General features: G+C 38.8%; 1 protein-coding gene across 1 annotated transcript; it reads right to left on the bottom strand.

The window, feature by feature from the left end:
* Positions 1-14370: 14370 nt before the first annotated feature.
* On the bottom strand, positions 14371-16889 carry FOXL2 (forkhead box L2). The gene has a single exon (XM_063919541.1). It carries the CDS (start codon positions 16298-16300, stop codon positions 15320-15322), a length of 981 nt encoding a protein of 326 aa, XP_063775611.1. The 5' UTR covers positions 16301-16889; the 3' UTR covers positions 14371-15319.
* Between the last annotated feature and the right edge of the window lie 367 nt (positions 16890-17256).

Below are 17256 nucleotides of genomic sequence, written 5' to 3'. Positions count from 1 at the left end.
AGATAATAATGTGTTCTCATCACCTATTTACTTACAGTCTTACTTTACAATATTTTGCTTAGTAAGAATACAATTTAATTAAAAGCAGGTTTTAGTTTTGTGATGTCACTGTTTGTGCAAAGCTGTGTCTACTCAGAATATTTCTGTATATCGGAGCATAACATAATGGGGGGAATTCTGATTAACTTGCAGTTATATACAGTTATGGTATAGTTTGCACTAAAGTGCTAAGAGTTTGGGGCCAGGCTAATAGTTATCAGGTTCTGTAGGTTTGTGTATAACGTAAAATCTAAACACTAAGGGGTCTATTCATGAAGCAGTGAAAAGTGTGGAGAGGTGAGCCAGTTGAGAAGATGCCCATGGCAACCAATCAGCATTGAAGTAACACTTAGAATTTGCATACTATACAATTGTACGGAGCAGCTGATTGGTTGCCATGGGCAACTTCTCCACTGGCACGTCTCCACACTTTTCACTGCTTCATGAAAAGACCCCTAAGAGTTGAAACTCTAAGTCCAAATTGTTGGTATCCAGATGATAGATCGACAGTCAAAAAGGTTGACACCAAATGGTCGACATGAGTTTTGGGGGATTTTTTGTACTTTTTCATACTTCATCCACGTGGACTACAATTGAGAATGGTAACCTGTGCCAAGCGAAGCGGAGCGAGGCACCTTGCCCAAAGCATGGCGAGTGAAGTCAGCCATGCGAGGGGACGCGGTGTAGTAACAGGGGGTGAACATGCTGGAAGGGAAATTTTAACACCCAAAAAAATAAAAAACTCACATTGACCTTTTCATGTGTTGACCATTTCCATGCCAACCTGTCAACCCCGTCGACCTTTTGATCATGTTGACCTTGTGCGTGTTAACCATTTGGTGTCATCCTAGACATTGTTGACCCATTGATCCACAACCCAAATTGTTTTGGTCTCAACTGTAGGACTAGTTAAACCCATCTGCAGGTCTCCTAAGATAATAAGTATAGCACAAATGCCTGTCTATTATTTACCTTATACACCCATACATACTTTATGAGACTTGCCATTTTACAAATCTAACACATTCCATGTAGTATATACAGTGGATTCTTTTTCTTCATAACAAATTATGTATAATAACTGGGCTGAGCAGACAATTTATTATTATTATTATTATTATTATTATAACAACTTTCCAAGCAAAAAGCTTCTGTACATTATATATTTCTGGAAGTTAGTAATTGGTATATATATATATATATATGTTTTATATATATATATATATATATATATATATTTATATAGATGATAAATTCTACACTGCTGGAACCACAATGTAACCAATGTGGGCTGGTTACCACATGATCTCATACATAATCCAACCGGCATGCACAGCAACACCGTTGCAAGGCAACATGGACTCCAGCCACCTGCTGCTGACCGCCACTGGAGATCGCTGGAGTTCGGATCACAGCAGTCGCAGAGAACGGGACAGTGGGTGCTGAAGAAGAAGAATCATGACGACACAGAGCTTCGCCCCAATGAAATGCGATGGTGTTCCTGTGTATACCGGTTGGATTATGTATGAGATCATGTGGTAACCAGCCCACACTGGTTACATTGCGGTACGAGCAGTATAGAATTTATCTTGTGCAGTGTCTTTTTAATGTTTTAAAAATAAAAACATTTCTGCACTATGACAGCAATTATTACCTGTGGGATTCCAGGCTTGGTTCTAAGAGGGGAGCAGCGGTCCAAGGATAGAAACATGGACTCTAGTGCGATTACATCTATTTTAAAGTGATTATACACTAAACTGCAGAGCACTTTATTAAATTAAGAATTATTCAGCTTATATAGAAGATAAGTGCAGTGTCTATATTTTATCTATCTATCTACCTATCTATCTATCTATCTATGTATATATATATATATATAAATGCATACAAAAGTCTGTGGACAAGGAAAATAATTGTTAATAAAATACAAAGTGTTGTGTAATAATGGAAGTATTTATAACTAATACTGTTTCACATGATATTTTTACTGAACATTATCAAAATTATTTATAAATTTATAGTATAGCATAAATTTGGCTCTCATCAATGCATCCTCCTTTGGCGTGTATCACTGCTTCACATAATTTGGGCATTCGAGACACCAACTTTTCTAAAATTATCTCATTCTGGGCCTCGTTCAGACACTCCCATAAGCTTTTAGTATGTGTTGGAGGCATTACACAAACTTTTCTAATTCATCCCAGAGTTTCACAATGGGATTGAGATCAGGTGACTGAGGAGGCCATGTCATAATTTGTAGCACTTTCTGCTTTCCTTTCCTTTTCAAATAATTGATATACAGTGTAGATGTATGTTTAGGGTCGTTATCTTTTTGCATGATGAGCCCCTTTCCAATATTTTGAGTTCCACTTGGTACAGCGTAATGTACTAAAATACTGTGATATCGTTTCTTAGCCATAACTGATGTTATTTGAACTAAATCTCCAACCTTTCCCCCATCAAAACCACCCTATATCATGACATGACCTCCACCATGTTTAACTGTATGACTTATACAATTACCTAACACACTAACATACGTTCTCCGACCATTCTTCAAACATACTGACGTCTGCTGGTTCTGAAAAGTCTAATTTGGACTTGTTGGTTCAAAATGCTTTTTTCACTAATCCCGTGTCCAGTACAAGTGTTCTATGGCCCATTAAAGGCATTTTCAGAGCTGGCCCTAGGCATAGACAAACTAGGCAAATGCCTATGGCATTTCGCATGTCTAGGGGCACAAGCAACTTCTGCTGATTAAAATGTTATGCGGCATGCCTGTATTCTGTGTGTGACTGTGGCTGTATCTGCATACAAAATGTTACCTTACAGTTTATTCCTGGAAATCACTGTAACCTGACATTTTGTATGCAGATACAGCCAGAGTGTATGTTTATAATGACATTAATAATGTGTGCCATATGTGTAAGGGGCATTGCTGTGTGGTATTATGTGTATAAAGGCATTACTAATGTGTGGCATTATGTGTATAAGGTGCTCTACTGTGTGGCGTAATGTATAGAAAGGGCACTACTGTGTCGTCTAATGTAAATAAAGAGCAATATGGTGTGGTGTAATGTGAATAAGGAGCAATACTGTGTTATGTAATGTGAGCAAGGAGCACTACTGTGAGGAGTAACGTATATAAGGTAAAGTGGTACTACTGTGTGATGTAACGTGAATAAGGTACACTATCACTTAATAAAATGTGAGTAAAGTTGCTGTTGCATAATTTAAATTGGTGGTACTATTGTGTGGCCATTCCCCTTCCCAGCAAGATCACATCCCTTTTTGGGCTGGAGGCCGAATGTGTGCATTGTTCCTATTTAAAATATGGGGAGTAGGAGCACCAAAAATGAGGACTGCTCTGGGTGAGGGGTGATGGTGCTGGGAAAGGGTGCAGGGTCAGAGGCGGAACTAGCAGCGGTGCTAGGGGGCACCAGCCAAAACCTTGCCTAGGGCATCATATTGGTTAGGGCCGGCTCTGGGTATTTTACTTTATTTTCAGTCCTCAACAATGGTTTTCTGCAAGCTATGTGACCATTTAGACCTACATAACACAGACATCTACTAACTGTATCAACTAATGCTGGAATATGTCTAATTTTATTGAGTTCTTCTTCGATTGCAGTTGCTGGGAGTCTTCGGTTTCACTTACTCATTATGATAATGTATTTATCTTCCCCTTCTGATGTACACCTGGGTCGTCCAGACCGTATTTTAATCACATTTGTACCTGTTTCTTTGTATTGAGCTAATGTACTGTATATGTTAAACTAGACCATGGATTTTATAATGTTTCTAGCAAATTGTCAATGAGTATAGCCTTCTTCAAAAAGAATTTGAATATTGCCATGCCGTTCAAGTGAATATTTGCATATTTTATTCATTTTTAAAAAGTTATGGTTATTATTATTGATTTTAACACTGTAAAATTGGAAATGAAAAAACTAATCAAGTATTAAAAATCTACTTTATATAAAAAATATTATTGAATAAAATTAATCAGCATACATACCACATTTATGAATGACCATCTCTAAATTACGTACTTTAGCATATCAATAAACTCTTGGGCCTGCAAAGGAAATGAAATACACTTGTGTTTACAAATAATATGGTGAATTAAGTATAGTAATTTGAAGTCATAAAGTCTCGTTTCTCATCATGATAATGATTTCAGGGAGCAATTTAAGCTTATATTCATTATGATAGAGCAACAAAAGTAAACATATACATTTGGCCAAGGACTTTTGCATGGTAGTGTGTGTGTGTGTGTGTGTGTGTGTGTGTGTGTGTGTGTGTGTGTGTGTGTGTGTGTATATATATATATATATATATATATAAAGATATATATACTTTGATGTTATATGCATAATGGAGCCTTTATACATTTTAATAAGTAGACCGTAATCTTTATGAGTGTGTGCAAGAAAAGAAATCAAATTCTGGAGCTTGAGAAACAGAACCCTATGAATTCTATATATCTCAAGTGCTAGAGATGTACAGTGTTACCGGAATTAATCAGTTCTTTCATAGCGGAACAGCTTATTGAAAGGCTACTGAAGGTTCCCAAGCAGTTTGCCTGTTATAAGTAGTACCAGCGGGAATTGTAGAAGAAACAGAAACCCACTTCATTGAAAATACGCTCATATGAAATTTTCTGTGACTATGGCATGGCAAGTGTATTTTATAATTAATATAACTTGTAAAGAAGTTTGATGATGGTTTCTGTTTAAAGCACAAACAACACTCAAAATAATACACAATAAGAAACTAAAATATGATATTAGCAATTTCTTGTAAAAGATACACTTTGATACATATGTTTTGCATGTGATGGAGTTGAGGAATGTGTCATTATCACATGGTTATATTATCACCCTCCTTTCATCTTTCACATAGAATATACACCAATTGTTTAAATTCCCTTTAGACACAAGAAAAAAATGTCATTGTAAATAGAGGACTCTAGCTATTTTTGCATTGTGGCTTAGCTCTTTTCAGTTGACACAAGTTGGCAAATCTGATGCTGGTGTGATCTCCATTCTAGGCATCATGGAGCTTGGTCATTACAGATGCACGACAACTAGTGAGCAATCCACGTAATAGAGAGTTTAGCTGTGTCCGCCCGTCACATAACCTGTGAGTGTTGCATTTGTTTTATTCTGCACATTATGGATAAAAGAAAAGAAAGGAAACAAGTTACGTTATAACATATTTTTAAAGTAATGAGAACGATGTTGACAAAACAATGAGTTTGAAAGCAAATGTGATAATGTGGAACTTACATTTGATTTATCACAAAACTCCAAATATTTAGAAGGGTGTAAGGTAGCAGTATAATGATTTGTGTTATGTGCCCCCCTGTCATTTTATTCTGGATCTACCACTGATGAAGCTTCAGTTTCTTCCTCATTCCCATCAGAGTCGGTCTGCCCCTCTTGTGTATAGTAGATATACCCCTTAGTAACACACCCACCACAACATAAAAGTTGTTCAACCTTATGAAACATTACAATGACAAAGGCAACTATAAGGCCAGTAATTAAGTGAAGCCAGGGGGCCAAGGGGGTCAATTGCAGGTAAAAAAGGGCAAATCTTTCTAACTAGTCTTATGGTCAAAAGTCCTTTCAGAAACAATAAAGTGTATGAAATAATTGCTGATAAATCTGAGGGGTGAGTAAGTGAAACAAGATCTGGTGCTGAAATCTTCCTTCTGAAGGTGTGAAAACATATCCTGTAGCTTCCCAGACGTGGCAACTACTGGCCAATTAGTTAAGAACAACAGAGACCCTGTTTACAGGTAAACTGGAAAGATACAATTACATCTAGACAGATCACATCCCCACCAGATGCAAACAAGCTGCAGAAACACAGTCCCTGCTATACCCCACCAGGCAGAATTCCAGCAGGGGGGTCAGTTGTCTTTCATTATCCTTTATAATGGGATGGGGCAGGAGATTTAGCAGTGAATTAACCATACAGCTTAGAGTCCAATGGGATATTACACTATGGACATGTAACAATGAAATATTTAACAACGAAATATAAGAATAAAACCACACACTATAGAGTGTCATAACCAAAAAAAAAAAAAAAAGAGTCACCATGACATTTAGAATCAGATGATCTGATTGGTCAGCATTTCATTCCATTTTCTTCAATTACTAATACTTTATTGCATTTAAATAATAGCAGGATTGTTTTTTATTCGCAGCAGATAAGTATTTAAAAAGAAATTTAGAAGTAATTGAAAGACACATTGTAACTTTCTGCTTCACTGGCAGGTTTAATAAGCACAGTAAGGCTTTAGGTAGTGGCAACAGAGGGTTTTTTACTTTCCTTCCAGCATCTGCATATAACTATCATGCTACACTTCCATCACTGTGCTTAGACATGCTTACTTTGTGGCTGACATACCAGCATTTGTCAGACTGCTAGCAAGTAAGACCTGCCTGTATTCCAAGACTTATAGAAACACACTTCGGAGGCTTGATAGTAGTGGAATATGCTACCCAGTCCAACGGGTGCTTCAGCAATACGTGATGGCGGGGCATGTTTTTCCTTACCCTTGACTGTTAAGAACTCCTATAAAGAACTCCTATTAATGGTCTCTATTGGTATTGGATCCCATATTGGTAAACAAACAGTGTTACAACATACAGTACCAATATAGACTTCAGGTGGAGAAAATAAATTGTAGTCTCCCCATTTCCTTTACAAGGATTTTATTGATAGAGTATAAAAGTGTGTGTAGTCTGGGTGTGGGGGATAATTCAAATAGAGTTTATTTATATTTAGTTTAATTTTCACTTTTAATGTAACTTGGATGTTTTATAGTTATGAAACATGCTTTTATGGGGAAAAGTATGCATTTTTTTTTAATGTAATGACTATTTAACTTTATTTCAAATTAATATTTTGTCAATAAGCCAACCAAGCATAAAATACTAAGCCTGTGCATACTCATAATTGTTGGATAGCAATGCCAATAGTTTTATTGTAGTCATACCCATGTTTTCACTTTTGTGTCTATATTTATATATATGAATGGTTATAGACTGGTGAGGGAAGCTTATTGTAGATTTTGGTTTAGGGTATAGTTATATAACCATGTTCATGTTATTCTGTAAACCATATGCAAAGGAAAGCAACACACATAATAACAAATAATAGTTTAGCCAATTCCAAAATGGAGCCTGGTACTTCTTAAAATAGTTTGTTAAGTTTTATTTCTTAATGTATGCTTATATTTATTAATAAATAAATAAATTAATTAATTAATATAGTCACTGTTTTTGCCTTAATAAATGTAATTGTTTTAATAAGTATAAGACTGCACTATAAAAATAACAGGATCCACACAGCAAATATATCTTCAAATATATTCTTTATTTATTGATTTCAAAATGGTTTGCAAAGTAGAAAAGTACAGCAGAGAGGTAAAACTGCACATGATGCAATAAATGGAGGAAGGGATATAGCCAGATTATACAGCCACTATTTATATTTGGTATCCGTTTTGATGAAAATCACCAAATAAAACACTGGCACCTCTTCAGAAATCATCTACCCATATAAAATCCATGGTTAAAAAACAACAACAATTTTTTAAGCAATTTCAGTGTATGGCAATAAATACAGATGTTCACTTCCACATTAATTGATGCTGTTCACATTTCTCCTAAATTCACCAAATGGTTCCTAGATTGTAATTTTATTTGTATTAGTTTGTAGGATTATATTAAGATTTAAATATATAGTAACTATATTTAAATGTATATTTAATCCAGATTTGCATGTAACCAATTATATATATTAACTAGTCAATAACTGATCTGGATCAGTTTTATTCTTATCATTATCATCATCATCATCATCCTTTATTTATAATGTGCCTACATATCTCTAGAATTGTCCATTCAAGGGATCAGGACACAAATAAATGACATACAATCTATAGGTGATGGGAACACTTTATAGATAAGATAGTGGAATAACAATTGTGCAGCTGCTAAGAGGGAAAGTGTCACATTATTAGCTGCCAGTAATGACGCTGCCATTGGTTGGTGACTGTCATATCTATGGGTGATATATCAGGATGGGCTGGGCAAGGTGGACACATGAAATATAAACTAGTCACTGTACAAATCTCATTAGTGACCTCCTGGCACTATTGCTGTCTTTCACCATCTATCTTAATGAATCTCCTACGTCTGTGGTGCCCGGGCATTGCTGGTTATCTGACAGCTTGGCATAACAGTGGAGTGTTTTAATCCTCACATCTAGCAGCATAACCTAATCATTTATAGTGAGGCAAAGTGCCAATTCCTCTCTTTTATTTTTTCCAATTTTTTTTTTTTTTTGCCATTTTAATGATGGAAGTTTATATTTTTGTAAAGGATCACTTTACACCTTTTATTAAATAGCTGTAAAAGGCAGGTTTTTCTACGAATCCCTCCAACCCACTGTGATAGGCAGCAATAGCCTACACTGGTGGCACATCTATGGTTAGCTAGCGAGACCTGGCTGTGTCCTCTGACTGTACAGTAATCCGAGTCATACTGTATACTACAATCATAGGGCCAAGTAAAACAGAAATCTTCCTGCAGTTTATAACTAATCCAGGTGCTGTTGTTGTGTAGGATACATGTAAGAGTGTCAGAATGCCGGGGCCTCCTGTCCTCACTAGGGGCCGGGTGAGGGCCGCAAGTCAGATACTGTAGGGATGGGAGAGACAAAAATACTCAAAAAAATCCTTTGCATGTTTCTTCACTTACTCTTTTGCCTAGGAAATGCCGAAAATGCTGCGGTTTGTGTTTGTTTGTGCTTGGGAAGTTAACCGTTCCGGGGCAGGATCCGCAGCATTAGAGTACCATCTCCCCGTAGTAGTACATAAGGGCATACTTCTGAAGTAATACATATACAGTATAGTCTGACAGATAATAAAATGATAGATTAGAGCAACATAACTTATTGACGACACCTGTACAATAATAGCACCATAAACACACACACACACACACACACACACACACACACACACACACACACACACACACACACACACACACACACACACTATAGTGTTGCTTTTCCCTGTTACATATTCACCTAAATATAGTTAACTGGGAAATATCTATTTCACAATGTGAACACATTAAAGTGATTTAAAATACATAAAGATGTTTCCTGGCATGTGGGCAGAAGTAAAGAGCTCGTCTCTTTCTCATTTCATGGCTAAGGAAATATCATGGACTCAAACAGAGCTTCCCATGGAGAAGAGATCGCTGCGAATTCCGCCTCTGACAGGCGCTATGTACAAACGTGACATGACACTGAGCGTTTGGGTCTATAAAGCTATACTGGAGAAGTCATGTGAAAAGTCCCCCAGTGTTTGTTTATTTATGTGTTTGTTTTTATTTATTTTTTGGTTGTAGTCCTTTTACCAGGATGGTAAATACTTGTCAGAAATGTAGCAGATGAATAGACACGTGTATATAATAACAACAACACAGAAGGTGAGATATGGGAGAACCAGGACACAAGTAATACAGGTATTTCTAATTGTCATACCAAAGATTGGGGACCTGGGAAACACTAATACTAGAGAGACAAAGGACACGAAATCCATCATCTGTATATCTTCCTGGTGATCAGTGAGGTCCTGTGACCTACAGTATATATACATGGATGCAGATCATCATATATTCAGCACCAGAGGGTTGGTCAGGCCACATATACACCATGGTGATTCACTTACAGTAATTTGTCATAAAAAAAAATAAATAAATCCCAAATTGTATAGTTTAGTTTTCGTTAAAATAATTAAGAAAAGTCTACCATACTGTTTTTAGTGTCTGTCTATCTATCTATCTATCTATCTATCTATCTATCTATCTATCTATCTATCTATCTATCTACTGTTAATTATGTTCTAATAGGTTATCTGTGAGAAGCACTCCCTTTTATTAATTAGCCCATAGATATATTTGTTTGCTGCGATCATCGCCTGCACTGATGACAGTGTATAAGCACATTAAGCAGTAGCTGATGTAAGTAAATAATATACCGTCATCTCTCGGCGTCATAGGACAATACAGCGATATTTGCACCTGGCGTATAAAGGCAGAGAAGGATCCCGTGTAAAGGCCTGATGTATGTATCTATATCTGTATATAGGCAGCAGAGACACATGAGCACGTATGTAGATGTGTGCCCCATCCCGCATTAGTACAGCAGTAATTGCAGCGCTGATTGATGTGCTGTTTCCTGATTGCTGCTCCGGCTCTATTCTGTGTCACATTAAGATGATTAGTACCCCTCTGCACATCCTGTCCTTTCTGAGTGCTAGGAGGGGACAGCTCATATCTCCTTATCTACCGATATGTAATATAGCTGCACAGGCAGGCTTATGTAGCAGATTTTACTATAATACGTCACAGCTTGCTATGTCATCTGTATGCTGGCATGGCGAACTGACACTTGTAGTTCCACAACAATGTCTTTAGTCACTCTCTAGTATGCAGACCACAGTGCCGGCCAGTACTGGAACCAATGTCCAATGTCATAGCCCCTAACCTAGTTGTAGACCCGGGATCTCTACTCGTCTGCAATACTCTTCCTGTGTGCTCTAATCTGTAAACTGTATATATTCCATGGCACTATGGAAATTGGAAAGCTGGACGTTATATCTATCTATCTATATGGGATGTAGTTGAGTATATATATATATATATATATATATATATATATATATATATATATAAAACACCCAGCTCTCCAATTTCCATAGTGCCATGCATCCTGAAGAAAGTTAGGTGTCTCATATAAAATACTGTATCTCTGTATGGTATACCCGGTCCCCGGTACCTATGTTATACTATATGTCATTAGTACATACATACTCACTCGCATATATATCGTGCGCAGCATAGCACACTATTAATCAGAAGTAAAATAGGCTATTTTATTAAATGAGTACACGTGTAAACATCTGATGAAGGCTGTGCACATCCGTTCCCAGGAGGCAGCGTCAGTATGCAGTGATCCTTCCAGACACATGAAACATAACTTATACAAACATACATACATACATACACACACACACACACACACACACACACACACACACACACACACACACACACACACACACACATACATACATACAGTGCGCACGTACACACACACACACACACACACACACACACACACACACACACACACACACACACACACACACACATACATGTAGACTTCCACACATACTGTACCGCAGGCATATTCCTGTCACTGCCCCGTGTGTAGCTGCTATGTGATGCATACTGTATATGGGATATATAAGTACATGTAACTAGCCGCCATTCTATCATTACATTCACATATTCCTAGAAGAAAGAAGCCACAGTAAGAAAAGCAGGCTGCTGTTTTCTAGCAATAGGATGACAATAGCTGACGTGTCAGGACATGATGTGTCTGTCTCATTACTCTTCCTCTGTGTGGGTACAATGTATATCTGATCAGTGCTGTCTATATATATCTGTGCTGTTTACAAATATCTGCAATGTACATATATGTGTATGTATATTTGCCATGTGTAAATATATGTAAATATACTGTATATCTGTCCTGTCTACATACAGTATATGTGCATATATCTATATATGTGCTGTGCACATATAAGTGTATGTATATCTGCCTTGTGTACATAGATGTATATGTATATCTGACTTGTGTACATTCATGTATATGTATATCTGCCTTCTGTACATATATGTGTATATATATCTGTGCTGTGCACATATAAGTGTATCTATATCTGAACCGTGTACTTATATGTATATATATCTTTGCTGTGCACATATATGTGTATATGCTGTATGTCTGCCCTGTCTACATATATGTGTATGTATATCTGCCTTGTGTACATAGATGTATATGTATATCTGTCTTGTGTACATATATGTATATGTATATCTGCCTTCTGTACATATATGTATATATATATATCTATCTATCTATCTGAGCTGTGCACATATATTTGTATGTGTATCTGCGCTGTGTACATATGTGTATATACTGTATATCTCTTCTGTGCACATATATGTGTATATATCTGTGCTATGCACATATATTTGTATGTGTATCTGCGCTGTGTACATATATGTGTATATACTGTATATCTGTCCCGTGTGCATATATGTGTATATATCTGTGCTGTTCACATATATTTGTATGTGTATCTACGCTGTGTACGTATATGTGTATATACTGTATATCTGTTCTGTGTACATATATGTGTTTATATCTGTGCTGTGCACATTTAAGTGTATGTATATCTGCCCTGTGTACATAGATGTGCACGCAGATACTTAGCTGATGGGCCAGGCGTGCTGCACATACATCGCAGCCCTGGAGTTCCTTCCTGACTCTCATGTACCGGGCCCGGGATGTCCTGGGGAAGGGATCTGTCCGCAGCCGGGAGTTGGGAGCCGGGCACAGGATGAGGGCACAGAGTACAGCTCGGGGTACCCGGAGTCATGCCCATATATAGCATGATCCCTGTACTGTATAATATACAGATTATTCTGCTTTTCATTCAGAAACAAGCATACAGTACACTATATATAGTATCATCTAAATCCTGCATTACCCTCACAGATTATAGCATGATCCCTGTACTGTATAATATACAGATTATTCTGCTTTTCATTCAGAAACAAGCATACAGTACACTATATATAGTATCATCTAAATCCCGCATTACCCTCACAGATTGTACAAAGTGCACTGACAGAATACAGGAGACTGTACATAACTCACAGAGTAATGTATAACACTATATATAGTACATCCCCGGCCTCTACACTACTTATGTGAATATACTGAACGTCAGATAACATGCACACCGTGTATTACCGAATGCATACACAATAAATGTGCCGTAACCCTTTATTATAAACTCCACTATACTATATCCACGGCTGTACTCATTAGATACAGTAACGTTATACATACAGCTCATTATATGGCACCTGGTATCCATTATATAACACAGAGTAAAATGATTCCATATAGCACGACGTTCCGCACACAGCACAGGTCTGACTACTCTGCCCATTGTAATTACACAAAACACAGAACACACTAATTGTGAACAATCAATATCTGCATACTGTGACATTAAACGGTCAGATGCCCATCACATCGGGTGTGTAATAAATAGAAGTGTTTATGGCAGTGTGGGCATTTACCTGCGCCCCATAGGCCCTCCTGCAAATTCCTGTACAACAACTGCACTAAGCGGTACTGAGTATTCACTCCAAATACATTCCCACAACACAATACAAGTATATTTACCCACGTGTGTAAAAGTCACATAAGTTTATTTGTTTTAACTAAATGAATAAACTTCAACGAATTATTCCAGTTTAACAAAGAGACAGTTATACATATGTTTAAGTAATAATTATATTCCCATTGCAAAACGGAGTACCAGTTAGTGTTATCCAGTTTTATCATCACAGACTGGACAGTAGTTTGGTTTGCAAAACGTGAAACGAGTAAGATTTTGTTCTGGTTAGTCATAATGTATATAAAATACACTTAAAAAATAAAAGTTTAGGCGGCATAATTAGATTTAGTTTTAAACTGAATTTCCTACAATATATTTGATCATCTAAGTGCACTCTAGCTTGTCCTGAAAACGTAAAACGTGTGTGTATATATGTGTGTGTGTGTGTGTGTGTGTGTGTGTGTGTGTGTGTGTATGTATGTATGTATGTATGTATGTATGTGTTAATTTATTTATATGTATATATATGTGTGTGTGTACACACATATATAAACACACACACACACACACACACACACACACACACACACACACACACACACACACACACACACACACACACACTTTTATAACTGCCATGATCTATCTATCTATCTATCTATCTATCTATCTATCTATCTATCTATCTATCTATCTATCTATCTATCTATCTTTCTGAATGCGAGTGTGTCTGCGTGCTATTTAAGAATCTGCACGACAATGATACCCAAATCATAATAGCATACTGTACATTAATACAATAATATAGTGCACATTGCATTTTCTACGGCAACGCTGTTTACAGCTATCATTTCTGAGGTTACTATAAAAAATTTGACAGCAGTATTTAATGCTCGATGACAATAATATAAATAATAAGAAAAGAAAACCCACTGCTAATTGAATTAACAACTATGTACATGTAACATAAAACGAATAACCGATTCACTCCAGCACTCACAGTTATACACAAATGTACAATATATACAAGCCATGGTTAAAAGAAAAAAAAATGATATTTTATTGGGGAATTTACAAAGCTAAAAATACACAAAAAAAACAAACAACAATTTGAAAAAAGTGCTAATTGATTTAGTCTGAGGAATTGGTCCCAAGTACTTGCCATAGACTGTGTTGCTCTGGGTGACAGTCGGTGCTGTATATTTTATCTCCATCCCGCATAAAGTGAAAGGATCAAACCTCACAGTCTCAGCAGTACAAACACTTACACAAATTAACTAGGAGCAGGACACAAAATCTCCTACTTCACATTCATACGGTAGAAATGATTATGCAAGTGTAGTGTGTCTCTCTCTTATAATTTGGGAATTGGTGTCCTAATAAGCGTCAATAAAATACATAAATTTACCATTTATACAAGGGCCCTGCAATCACCAGGTTTGCTGCTGTAACTTCTGAGTACATAACACGTAAGGAGACAAAATGATCGATTATAAATGATATAAGCCGGTTCCACTATGCTAGACAATGTTAAGAGCTATCCTGGGATCTCACAAACTGGCTTACAGGCTCTGATAGGGGGACACTGGATGTGCAGTTTGTAGTTATCATACTACTCCCTAATTTGTGGTCTTGGCAGCATTTAAAAATTCAAGACTATTCCATGAGGGCTGTGAGGACTATTGATTTACAATATAAGATGCTCCATGGCAAGTAATTTACTGTCTAAAGCATTTTGTGACTTTCCAGAATACAGAGGCCGTGGGAGTGTCATAAGAGTGAGACGGGTAAAACACACTATTACACAATCATACACTTACACTGCCTTCAGCAGAGAGCTGCAATAAAATCATTTCCCCTGTAAGAATCCTCAAATACAGATTGGGACTATGGGCGCATCTTCTCAATGAGCAATGTCTAGCCTCAAAGGTCTACCCAGGGTACATACTGTAGGTCCATAGTCCTCTCCCGGGTACGCTCTCAAAGGTCTATTCTAGGGTGCAAGGCGCTGTGCTTGGTTTCATGGTCCCAATAGGAGCAGTGCATCATTGACAGCTCTGAGGGCTGCCTGGCACAGGTAAACTGCACCCCATTAGAGGTTGCTGAAGGTGGAGGAGCAGGGCTGACAGGGCTCAGTTGCTGGGGGTGGTGGGCATGAGGGTGGTGGTGATGGTGGCTCATCCCGTTATAGGAGTTGACCATACTGGGTAATGACATGCTCTGGACCCTTGAATAAGGATTGTAGGAGGACGATGCAGACAGTCCCTTCACATTGACTGGGCTGACATTGCCCCCGGCCATCTGGCAGGAGGTGTAAGACATGGGGGTAGGAGGCTGCCCTAGGTGCCAGGAGTTGTTCATGAAGTTGGATTGCAGGTACTTAGGAGGTGACAGGTAGCCATAGGTGTCACTGCTGAATAGGCTCTTCCCTGCCTGAAAGTGAGTAGGAGGAGGCCTGAATGGCCTCTTCATCCGCCTTCTTCTCCTGTAGTTACCCTTCTCGAACATATCCTCGCAGGCTGGGTCCAGGGTCCAGTAGTTGCCCTTCCTCTCTCCGCCACCCTCCCGGGGCACCTTGATGAAGCACTCATTGAGGCTGAGGTTGTGGCGGATGCTGTTCTGCCAGCCTTTCTTGTTCTTCTCGTAGAATGGGAACTTGCTGATTATGTACTGGTATATAGCAGACAGGGTCAGTCTTTTCTCTGGGCTCTCCCTGATGGCCATGGCGATTAAGGCCACATAGGAATAAGGGGGCTTCTGGGAGGGATCCGGCTTCTCCTGCCCTTTTTCCTGACTCAAATCGTCCTTGTCCCTCTCCACCTCTTTGCTACCATTAGGATTGTGCACCATGAGTGCCACGCTGTTCTCGTCAGGTGCTGGGTAAGTAGCCATGGTGGCACACCTCTGGCTGAAGCAGGTGCCCTGGTTAGTGTATTCGGAGCTGGCAGGATCGGCACTCATAGGCGCAGAGGGTGGTCCATAAGGTGCCCCAGTCAGCTCTTTTGCTGTGAGTTGCAGAGGATGTTGGTAGGGAACTTTTGCAAAGTAATGGTCCAGCCTAACGCTGTAGGTTGAGGAAAAGATGTCCAAGTTGAAGTATTATAGTCTCTGGACAATTCAGGACTCTTGGCACTGGATGATCCAGTGTATAGTTGTTCCCCTGTGTCCCTAATAGTAGGATGGATCTTCTGGCACTGGACAGATCAGTAAATGAGTGTGCCTGTGGTCCCAGAGCGCAGTACAGTTCACATCTCCTGGCGCTGGACAGATCAGTGATTGTGCCTGTGGACCCCTTGCAGCAGGACAGATCTTCAGGCAGAGGACAGGTCAGCAAGCGCCTGTGGACATCCCTTTGCAGCAGGACAAGTCAGTAAGCGCTTGTGGTTCCCTTGCAGCAGGACAGTGCAGGACCCTCTAACAGCTGAGCAGTGCAGCCCCTGGTCGAGGCTGTCCAAGTTGTGGCAGAGTTGCTCCTGGACTGTTCCCCTCCCTCCCCTGTCCTTCTCTCTCTGCAGGAGGCTGAGACCTGTGAGGATCCTTCCTCTACTCTCATTGTATTAGAGCTCAGCCAAGTTCCGCTTCCGTCAGCAGCTCCCCCTTTAGCTGGGAAAGCAGCAGCCCGGGGAGGGAAGGGTTCACCTCTCAGTCACAGACATCCAACCTGACAGCTGGGAGATCACACCTATCATCCAGGCACAACACAGCTTGGGGGTGCAGAGACCTCTCACCCAATCCACCAGCCCCTTGCTGGCAATGCTGGCTCTGCTGCTCCTGCACACATTAACCCCTGCATGCAGACATCTATGGATAGAGATGGGACTAAAGTCAGCCGGAGCTGCATATACCTTAACTCGCATTAGTCGGGGCACATGACTTTTATTTATTCTTTAACACTAAGCTGACCCTCTCTCACTCTG

This window comes from Pseudophryne corroboree, chromosome 4, assembly GCF_028390025.1.
Source record: "Pseudophryne corroboree isolate aPseCor3 chromosome 4, aPseCor3.hap2, whole genome shotgun sequence".
NCBI classification, from domain to species: domain Eukaryota; kingdom Metazoa; phylum Chordata; class Amphibia; order Anura; family Myobatrachidae; genus Pseudophryne; species Pseudophryne corroboree.
Note: the sequence above shows the minus strand (reverse complement) of the source record. Positions and strands in the feature narration are given on the sequence as shown.